This window comes from Ipomoea triloba, chromosome 4 (assembly GCF_003576645.1).
Source record: "Ipomoea triloba cultivar NCNSP0323 chromosome 4, ASM357664v1".
Classification (NCBI taxonomy): domain Eukaryota; kingdom Viridiplantae; phylum Streptophyta; class Magnoliopsida; order Solanales; family Convolvulaceae; genus Ipomoea; species Ipomoea triloba.
In genome coordinates, this window is record NC_044919.1 from 34,347,219 (window position 1) to 34,358,157 (window position 10,939).

Sequence of the window (10,939 nt, forward strand, 5' to 3'; positions counted from 1 at the left end):
ATATAATGAAAATATGGTTCACGTTATCTGAGCAGTCTGGATGATAATATTTTCCAAGAAAACAAGAAGGAATTAAATAATTGCATTCACATTTAAAAAGATATGCCAGGTCATAAGATAATAGCCATTATATATAATAATATTTTTACTTAATATAGCACTTTTACTTAATATGGTATTATATTAATAGATTATTACCAACCCTTTTATTTTATATATTTACTTTTTTTTTTATTTGAAGAATAACTAATCCAATTACAATATTTTAAGTCAATGAATATACTAATACTGTTATTATACAAAGTTATTTTTTATATTATAGTTATTTTAACTCAAAGTTCAATACAAAATAAATTTAGTGCTTTAATAATAGCAAATTAAGTAAATTACAATATCTCCAAATAAAAAAAAAATACCAATTGTAGTGTGAATGAAATGACAAAGTAAAACTTAAACACTGTCGATATTCTAATTAACACAAACATAATTAGTTTAAGTGTCTGCTTGTAGTGTAATAGTTGAAGAAATTTGTAATAATTGGACAAAAATAAAACACTTTTATAATCAATAGTACATGACTTCTAATCTATCTAAATAGATAAGGGTAAATTTTTTTTTCTTTTACAATAGTCATTTTTTCTGTTCAGTTAATTTTTGAGTGGTAAATTAGAGAATGATGTAGGATAAAGAGTTGGTTCTTTATGGGCACTAGCCACTGATCCTTCCACCTAATAGACTACTGAGATCTTGTTGGGATCGCAAGGGGCAAATATTTTTTAATAAATCTTTAAAGACAATAATAATTTCTTGAACGAATTCAAGTACCCAAAAAAAAAAAAAAAAAAACTGAGTGATTATATGTGTGGGAAACTCCACACCATGTGCTCTCGTGCGAAACAAACTCAAATATTCAAGAACCAAAAACCCAGTTGTCATTGTCTGCAATTCAAGATTTCAAGTTGCGTCACTGGATAGGTCAAAGGCTTGTATAGCCTCTTCTGCCAATCTGTCATCTTCTTTCCTGCCTACATAAACGCCCAACAACAATCCCTTTAATTGCTTGTGATTGGTAAGTGGGACAGCTCTGTTTCCATGGTTTGAACTCTGCGTAGACCATTCGCTTGAATCTTGATGTCTGTGTTTTTTTTTTCCTTTTTTTTTTTTTGTTTTGTTTATTTTCAGAGAATGGTTTTCAGGAGCATTCTTGCTCTGATGATGAGTTGCTTCGGCTGTGGTGATCAGGTGGCAGAGCCTTCTCTGACTGAGAAATTAGAGCCCAATGCGGCGGCGCAATCTGTTGACACTTCGCCCAGGGTTCGACTCAGTGATGGGAGGTACCTGGCTTACAGAGAAAGAGGAGTGCCCAAGAACAAATCCAATTACAGAATCATTATAGTCCATGGCTTTGGCAGCTCCAAAGAAATGAGTTTTATGGCTTCTGATGTACTTCACTCTCTCTCTCTCTCTCTACTTCCAAACTTTTCATTCTGATTTAATTTCTTTAAGCATTCTGTCCTCACAGTCTTTCTTGGAATTTTTAGATTAATTTCTGATTTTAGTCTTAAGGGGTAAAGGTTTTATATTTGGGTGTTAGGATTTCATATTTGAGGAATATAAACTGGTAATTAATTGATCTGAAAGTGATAATCTTTATCTGGTACTACCCAGACTGCAAATCTGTTTTTGCAAATTGCAAATCATAGTAATTAGCCTGGAAGCAAGAAAAGTACTAAAATTAGCAATGCATTTACTAATGTTTGCACTTTGGCATATCAACTGATGAGGTGAAGTTCCATCAATGTGGTCCTGCATTTTGTTTTTCTGGTTCTACTAGTTATTGTAGGAACTTTGTGTTTCTTTTTTCAGTTGTGTTAGGGTTCCACTTCCATTGATTGGTTTGTGCAGCTTTACATGGAATGTTCTGATAATGCTTTAGTTCCCCAGGAACTGCTTGAGGAATTGGGGGTATACCTCTTGATATATGATCGAGCGGGATATGGAGAGAGTGATCCAAATCCAAAGCGCTCGTTAAAGAGTGAAGCTTTGGATATCGAAGAGCTAGCTGATCTGATGGAGTTAGGATCGAAGTACTATGTAATAGGTGTCTCGCTAGGATGCTACCCGGCCTGGAGTTGCCTCAAGCGCATCCCGAACAGGTGGAACTACTAACTTAAGATCTTTAGCTTCTTTTCATTTCTGATTTTCTGAATCCCGTTTCAAGTGTAAATCATTTCACCTTCTGTAATGTGAGCCTGCAGGCTTGCAGGTGTAGCGCTAGTTGTCCCCTTCATCAATTACAAATGGCAATCACTTCCGGATGCTTTGATAAAGGATGATTACCGAAAACAACTATGCCAGTGGGCAATTTGGGTAACGCGGTACACTCCAGGATTGTTACACTGGTGGTTGACGCAGAATTTATTCCCTTCGGCCACTGTTCTTGATAAAAACCCTGCATTTTTTTGCGACAGAGACTTGGATGTCCTGAAGAATACCCCAGGATATCAATTGTTCACTCAGGTAACTTAGTTCTGCATTTCTCGGTGAAAAAGGAAAAGAAAAACGCACACACACACACCAACAAATTTGCAATTACTGGTACACTGAAAAGAAAAGGAGAATGACAGTAATTGTTGGGTGGAGGCCACTGAAGGGCCAAGTCCAGCACCAGGTGGCTAGGGGGATTGTTGGGCGGAGTCCAGCATCCTGCCTCTTGAAAATATGACAGTATAAGGAAATAAAGTTGCGTCTTCGTTACTGGCTATAGCATCCTAACAGTAATGACCTTTTACTTCCTCTTATAGGATGGATTGAGGAATCGAAGCGTGTTTGACTCCCTTCGCCAGGACTTTATAGTGGCGTTTAGCAAGTGGGATTTCGATCCCCTAGAGCTGAGCAATCCACACCCTCAGAGCGAGTGCTCGGTTCATCTCTGGCAAGGCTACATGGACAAGGTTGTGCCTGTAGAATTACAAAGATATATGTGGAAAAGGCTGCCATGGATTCAGTACCATGAAGTTCCACAGGGAGGGCATATGCTGGTGTATGATAATGCAGTATGTGAAGCAATCTTGAGATCTCTTTTGCTTGGTGAAGATTCTCCATTGTACATGCCAAACTTGGGCAATTAACTCATATTTATTCATTCTTCTTCTTGTCTTCAAAAATGATTTCTGGGAATTGAACTGATACAAGTGTAGCAGGCAGTGATTCCAACTGTTTCAAGGGCTCAGAATGGAAAGAGAAGAGCTTTTGAACATTGGTAACTGATCCAATTCTGGCATTTGATCCAAAAATTGATTCCAGATGATCTTAGATATTGATATGGGTTTCAAAATTTCAAACTCCAAACCTATGCTCTAGAAGTAAACCATTTGTATGTCAACTTGATCACAGGACTGTAATTACTACTTATTTTCATAAAAGAAAATATTTTTTAATACTTAAGTGATCCAAACTTTGTCTGACTAATACTAAGTCGGACAATCAGTCCTAAAGCCACTATAAAGGTAAATCATGAACTGTCTAATCAGTCCACCAGTCAGAGCATAAAGGATCCAAATCATCCAATAGATCTTTTAGCATTTATGTAATTCGAACCCCACACTATTGTCTTGAAGAAAATATAATTTTAACCAAATGATTGGACCAAACTTTTTTTTTTTAATCAAATGATGTGTTTTATTTGATTTATTTATAATGGAGTAAGTTAATTTCATAAATATAAATATGAATTTGGCTGGGTAAAATCCTGTCAAGACCCGGAGGACTAAGGAGTCCGTTATTGAGAAGCAAACGACGTCGCTTGAAGGAAATTCCAACAGCCATAACAAATATATATGTGGGACAAAATGCTAAGATTAGATAGCAGCATTTATTTTGGACCTCTCACAGAATATCAACAGCTATGGTTCATGGCTGGCTGCCAATAACAAGCTAAGGAGATAAATGAGATGAATGAATCTTCAAAAAAAAATGAGATGAATGAGAGTTGGTGGCTGGAGACACTGTCCAAGGAGGGAGTTTAATAATATAATGATCATTTGGCAATATATATAATGCATCTTTCAAGGATGATATATGAGATGAAGCAATGGATTGCACTCATGTCTAACAACCCGCTGCAAGATGGAGCCCAGTGTTCCAAACACCCCACCCTATGCACGATTAAGTTGCCAGGTAAAATATTGCTAACTCTATTCACTTACTATTTGTTGCTATTGTATAAACTAGAACTAATAGTAATAGAACTGTGATATTACCGTGATTTCTCTCTTCTTGGGATTAAGATATTTGACCATCCTTTGAAGGTGTGAAGTTAATTATTGTTGCTAGTACTTCAACTCAAATTTTTTGTGGTTTACCTATTTTCCTTTTTCTTTGTATCCAACAAAGTTTAAATAGGCCATGCAAGGGGGACAGTTTGAGCCATCTTAGGATGTGTTGTGGTTCTAAGGATTGATTTGGTATACCAATCTGCTCTAATCTTCATGAATACAATCAAATTAAAGCCTCCCAATATCTCCTTTAGAGCAATACTAATGATTGAGGATTTTTTTTTTTTTTTTTTTGTGGGCTCTTTACCAAGTTGTAGTAGTTGCAAGATTAAAATAAAATTTAAAAAAAAAAAAACAAAAAAAACAACAACAACAACAATAAGAAGAAGCTAGGGAAGTGGACATTTAGAACTTTTGGATTGTGCATTTGAGTAAATGGCAATACTTTTCCACCGAGTAAATGATTAAGATGATACATTTATTGTTTGGTTTGGGCTCCTAGACAACATGAAGGATCATTTGGCTTTTAAAAGGAGTGGGAGTGGACAACCATATGAGTTTTGACTAAGTTGACAACTTGTTTTTGGAGTAATGACCTAAATAAGTATAATTTTGGATTTTTGGTAGTAGCCACTAGCTACCAATTAAGACAGCTAAATAATTCATCAACTTATAAGGCACTTCACGTTCCACATGAACAATTATTCTTTTTTTAAGCAATTACAATTAAATTGGTTGAATTCTTAATTTGATAATCACAATATTTTAAGTCTGACTCTATAAGAGTAACTTATTAACTTTCTTTGTTTAAGTTGATTATCTATGAAATTTTTAACCAATGAGATAGTCATAACATATCAAAAAATTGAAATAACTAAATTTTTTATCCAATAATGGATAATCAACTAAAAAAAAGTTCAGTTGAAGCAACCAAAATTTCTCACTCTTAGGCGTTAGTCATAAATTTATTGGCTTATTTGACACTTTTATTAACAAATAAAAAATACATTATCAAAACAGTGAAAGTTATAGCTAGCCTTTAGCATTTCGAGTCTCTTTCTCCTTGCTCATTAAGTACGCCAACATGTGATACTCCACTCCATAAGAAATAAAAAATGAAAGTATGGAATAAGAGTATATGTAAAATTAAGCGTATTGAAACATCATAAAATAATGTAATAATTTTATAAGAATGAAAGGGGAAATTAAAAGGCATTAATTTAGTTTGTTAAAATAATGACATGACAGTGGCTGCTCCCACTTGCAGATTAAAAAATTCTTCCACTTGCTAATCCGCCAAATCATCATCATTTAAGTGCCCAAATAGAGATGCCCTTTGACCAGTTATTAGCAGTTACGTTGTTTTGTCCAACACTCTTCTGTTGTACATGAAAAAACACGAAAGCCCGCCCAGTTTAAAGAGACAAATTTTAATGTGGACTATGTAGAAGCATGGATTATGAGGTAAAAGTATGTTATATTATTTTAATTACTTTTTAATTTTATTTGATAATATACATTTTTTAGTTTCATTTTTTACACATACTAATTTCATTATAATAACATTGATTATTATTTTAATTACATTTCACGTAATTCATACTAGTTTTATTATAATAATGCTGAAGTATCATTTTAATTGCACTTCAAGTTCATTTGACAATATATGTATTGTATGAGCTATGTGTTTTAGTTTCGTTTTTTTCACACACTAATTTCATTATAACACTGAAGTATCATTTAATTTAGACGTCAGGTTCATTTGAAAATATACGTTATTGCATGAGATATATTTTATAATTTATTTTCAACATACGCTAGTTTTATTATTGTAACATTAAAATATCATAACGACAACGGCAAAAAATAGTATCATATTGAACTATAATTCACATAGGGTTATGTGGAACATGGTCCATATGGATGGCAATGGGTCGGGTGTGGATCGGGGAAGGCTACATCCATCACCCGACCCACCTTATATTTTCTCCACCCACCCCCACCCCCAACCCGTATCGGGTGAACTTTTTTAGAATCCATCCCCACCCCCACCGGGTGCGGGTGCCCACTCGAGTACCCACCATTTATCATCTTGAAAAAAATTAATATTAAATTACTTACACATAATAAAATAAAAAAATTCATTAGTTATACTAAAACAAAAAATAATAAAAATATTCACATATAATAACTAAATTGTTAATTTTTAAAAATAAACTTAGTTGTTTAAATATAAAAATAGTAAAAAGTTATCAAAAGTTATAGAAACTTTGATAATAAACTACATACTAATACTTATTTTACTATTATATATATACATACACACACATGGTGGGTCGGGTTGGGTTCTAGTCGGGTTTTGTACATAGAACTCGAATCCAACCCGACCCACCGCGGGTTTACTTTTTTAAGACCCACCCCCGATCCACTACCCACTATCACCCCAAAAAAATCCGACCCATGCGGGATGGATTCGGGTGGATATCCACGGGGCGGATTGAAATTGTCATCCCTAAATTGGTCCATGACATAAAAAGTGGTTCAAAGACGTAATAAACTTGAACTCTGCTAACTGGGTGAATCGTGCTGTTTTATTTGTGTTTTGATTATGATGTGTAACCCATTCTGAATTTTTATAACATAAAAATATTAATGATTTGTTAATGTACTTTTCTCTCCTCCAATCCAATAAAATATAGATTAGGTAACTTATTTCGTAATTATAATGCATGTTGGATGAGTCTTACTTTTGGTTTTTCTACTACAGTTATTTTCGTTTTTAAATTCAATTACCGACTTTAAAATTAATCATTTTTAGTTCTCAATTATTATTGCATTTGTCTCACATTGAGATCTTTTGTACAATAGTTTTCTATTATATTAATTGTATAATTTAAGAAGAAAAAAAGTATCATTTTTTCTAAAATAAAAAATTAGAATGTGACAATATTACTCCTATTATATATTTGGTCTTCAACTGAAAAACGCATACTGATTACTGAGTACAATTTATTGCAGCCGTACGGCAACTAAGGTATGTTTATTACAATGCAAAAATATTCATTTTTGGTACCATACAGAAATAAAATAAAATAAAATAATAATAATAATAATAATAATAATAATAATAATAATAATAATAATAATAATAAACTTGAGAAGATCTTAGAGTTTCTATTTAAGTGAATTTTTATTTTATATATTGTACTAATATTTGTATTTATATGACTAATTCAATTAAATTTTGATGGTGCCGATTCATTTATATACTTTTATTTGTTCTCAGATTTTTTTGCTCAATCATTTTGATTTCTTCAAAGGCAGAGTCGCCTGTCACCGGGTTTAGTAGTTCGAAATGTTATCGATAATCGGTTGTAAGTTTTAATGTATGAAAATAACACGTACGAAAAAAAAAATGTATCAAGTCACTAATTAGTTGTAGGTTTTAATGTACGAAAATAACATAACATGTACCAAAAAAGAAATGTATCAATCTATGGGCGGTAGGTCACGGAACAGTGTAACCCAACAGTCAACACGAACTAAACTCGTCGCCTCTCAACAAAACCCAAAAGCCATAACTCAGTAACTCACTCGCCCACTCTCTATAAATCTCTCTCTTGGACTTCCCACATCTTGCGCCTCACTCTGCCCTCGGAAGTTCGGTCTTAAGATTCCCAAAGAAAATCCAACTTTTAGGTAAGATTTTACTTTTTTTTCTTTACTTTTCTGCACCGATGCTATTTTCAAGTGGTTTATTTGATTTATGAATCTGTCCTGCATCTTGCGGTGCTGTTTTTCTTCTTCCTTTGGGTTCGTAGTCATTTCTGGGTTTGGTTTCTTGGAACTTTGTTGTTTTGCGGTTTGATCCGTCTGTAATTTTAGGCGGAATTTGTGATTTGTGATTAAAGGTTGGATTTTGTTATTCAATATTCACTCTTCTGGTCGGATACTCTCGAGATCCATATGAATTGTGTGGATTTGTTGCAGTCATGCTTAAAAGATGCATCTTTTTATCAGCTATCATGTAGATGTAAACTGGCCTTTGGATTATTGAATTCTGTTGGAGTGAAAAGTATGTTGCTTGGGAAATTTATTCTAAAATAGAACTTGTTGCTATTTGGTTTCTACTTGAATTTGTGTATATAGATTTGTCTTGTGGTAGCCATATACCTAATGGCTCTTTCTGGTATGGGTCTTGTACTTTCCTAAATGTTACTGATTTTATCTCTCTAAAGGATTTGAGTCTAATGTTGCCAGTAATGGCTCTTTCTGATAAGGGTGGAATGGTTTAGTATAGACTAGAGATTGAGTAAAACATACCCCTAGTGATACCATTTGAGCTAAGCTAGTGATGGTAAGGAAATAGAAAGTAGTTGGAGGCTTGAAATGGTCCATCTACTTCTATCTTTGCTTAAACTTCCATCTAGTGGGCTGAGGTTTGGAACTTTACTTGAATGTTTAATATGAAACCTTAATGGTTTTAAGCATCACGAATTCATGATGCATCAGCACTTTTAATGCCCGGAAGAGCTTTACTTGAATGTTTAATTTGAAAGGGGTTTGTAGCCTGTTTATGAGCTTCGAATGAATTCCAAAGTGGTAGTGGGCAGCTAGCAGTGGATTAGATATTTGGGGAACACGGAGAATGACAGAGTCGGTGTTAAAGGTTGCTAAATGGAATAGTGGAATATGTATGGCTGATCTCAAATATGTGTGTGTTTTACACAAACAACAAATTTAATGCAAGGTCTGTTGAGGAAGCTTTTCTTCTGCTCCTCATAATCTTTAGATTGTAGAATGGAAAGTGTCAATCTTCATTATTTTTGGGAAAATTGTAATTTATGTTGCTCAAGTATAGGCCAATTATGAATGTCATTTTTTCAATTCTAAGTGAAATAAATGTTGCCCCTGAATTGTCAAAATGTGGCCATATATTGCCCCCATATATTACGCCCCTCAGGAGGCTAGGGGGGGCAATAATATATGGCCACATTTTGAGAATTCAGGGGCAACATTTATAGCACTTAGAATTGAGGGGTGGCATTTATAATTGGCCTATACTTGAGGGGCATAAATTACAATTTTCCCTTTACTTTTTCTAGCTATCTCCATCCTAGTGAAAGAATGCTTCGTGATATTCCCCCAAGTCACTAAGCAAATATTAGAATGCTTCGTGATATTCCCCCAACTCACTAAGCAAAGATTATTATAAAGCACGGCATTATGTTCAGCTCTTTCTATTTTACTTGGACCAAAGTATGCATTCTGATTGTTATCTGTGTTTGATTGGCATATACATTTTCGGAATTTCAGGTAAACCATGTCGACTGTAAGACTTCCATCTACCTGCATGTTCAGAAGTGCCCCTCTTACCCAACCAAAGAGTGCATTTGTGAAGAGCCCATCATCCATTACTTCTGTAAAGAGGGTCTCCAAATCATTTGGCTTGAAAGCTGACCGTTACCGAGTGACTGCATCAGCGGTATATAAGGTTAAACTGGTTTGTCCAGATGGCGAGTACGAGTTTGATGCACCTGCGGATACTTACATCCTGGATTCAGCTGAGAGCGCGGGAGTTGAACTGCCATACTCTTGCAGGGCCGGGGCATGCTCTACCTGCGCGGGGAAGATCGAGACGGGCTCTGTGGATCAATCTGATGGGTCTTTTCTCGATGACGGCCAAGTGGGAGAGGGATATGTCTTGACTTGTGTTTCTTACCCAACTTCAGATTGCGTGATTCACACCCACAAGGAGAGTGATCTTTACTAGGTATTTTACTTAGGTTGTTCCTACGTTATGCTGAACTCCAAAAACTCTCAGGAATTAGGGTCTTGATTCTAAGTGTCCACTCCAACATTGTTGTTTCGGTTAATGTAATGCTATCCTTTGCAAGTTCCTGCTTTCTATTCAACTACTTTTGCCTATAGCATTGTTTTGTTTATTGTTGCCACTAGTACAGAATCAGTCGTCTGCGTCCGAGAGTTGAGTTTGGACTATCTGCTTTCGGAGTTTCCTGCATATGGTATTTTAGACTTTCCACCCTATAAAATTAAATATACACACACAAATTGGATCTTTCTTTAAGTTGGGCATAAGATAGCCAATTCTTTAAATGGGCCTTGGGTCTAATATTTTGTTTGGGTTTTTGTAACAAAATCATAAGAGGAACAAATATACTCTATTAACTCATCAAGCTTAGGTTATGGGTTATGTACAACTTATTATTTGTTATAAGTTACATTAAACAACCAAAGGCATTATAATTTTTTTGGTTTGACCAAAAGTTTACTCAAGACACAGGGACTAATCATGTTTATGCGGGGTACAAGACTTCAAGAGTGGTAAGACACCATATTATATTATAGATCATGGTTCATATTGCAATGTGGATCACTGATAAATATTCATTTTTAATATATTGAAGGTTCATTATTAATATACTGAAGATTCATTAGAGTTAGAAAGTCATAAATACAATAGTGATGAAATAAGAAAATATGTTGCATTTTGAAAAAGACCTTTTTGGTGTTATAAGAGAAGCAAGAAGGGGACAATGAAGACTCAAAAAGGACTTGATTTGGTGGAGCTGAGAAAGTGCATGGGGTTAGTGTAACTGTGTAAGAACTTTTGCACAAAGAGACAGGGGAAGATGATGAAG

The 10,939-nt window shown here is 34.6% G+C and overlaps 2 protein-coding genes across 3 annotated transcripts; both read left to right on the forward strand.

The window, feature by feature from the left end:
- The first annotated feature begins 870 nt into the window (after positions 1 to 870).
- LOC116015590 lies at positions 871 to 3,414 on the forward strand. Its single transcript, XM_031255696.1, has 5 exons — positions 871 to 1,069; positions 1,183 to 1,443; positions 1,945 to 2,156; positions 2,259 to 2,520; positions 2,805 to 3,414. Exons 2-5 carry the CDS (start codon positions 1,186 to 1,188, stop codon positions 3,129 to 3,131), a joined length of 1,059 nt encoding a protein of 352 aa, XP_031111556.1. The 5' UTR covers positions 871 to 1,069; positions 1,183 to 1,185; the 3' UTR covers positions 3,132 to 3,414.
- A 586-nt stretch (positions 3,415 to 4,000) lies between these two features.
- Positions 4,001 to 10,207, forward strand: LOC116016442 (ferredoxin-1-like). Of its 2 annotated transcripts, none has more exons than XM_031256701.1 (2): positions 4,001 to 4,179; positions 9,594 to 10,207. In XM_031256701.1, the coding sequence occupies exon 2, from the start codon at positions 9,601 to 9,603 to the stop codon at positions 10,048 to 10,050; it is 450 nt and encodes a 149-aa protein (XP_031112561.1). In that variant the 5' UTR covers positions 4,001 to 4,179; positions 9,594 to 9,600; the 3' UTR covers positions 10,051 to 10,207. The 2 variants fall into 2 exon arrangements, with proteins under 2 accessions (XP_031112561.1, XP_031112560.1); XM_031256700.1 differs by lacking the exon at positions 4,001 to 4,179 and adding an exon at positions 7,825 to 7,976.
- The last annotated feature ends 732 nt before the right edge of the window (positions 10,208 to 10,939 follow it).

Bases quoted from the DNA above. Each gene is read 5' to 3' on its own strand.
- LOC116016442 (XM_031256701.1), top strand. From the start codon at position 9,601: ATGTCGACTGTAAGACTTCCATCTACCTGCATGTTCAGAAGTGCCCCT.
- LOC116015590 (XM_031255696.1), top strand. From the start codon at position 1,186: ATGGTTTTCAGGAGCATTCTTGCTCTGATGATGAGTTGCTTCGGCTGT. The intron at 1,444-1,944 runs GTACTTCACTCT...TTAGTTCCCCAG, and splicing joins TGAGTTTTATGGCTTCTGAT to GAACTGCTTGAGGAATTGGG. The intron at 2,157-2,258 runs GTGGAACTACTA...GTGAGCCTGCAG, and splicing joins CTCAAGCGCATCCCGAACAG to GCTTGCAGGTGTAGCGCTAG.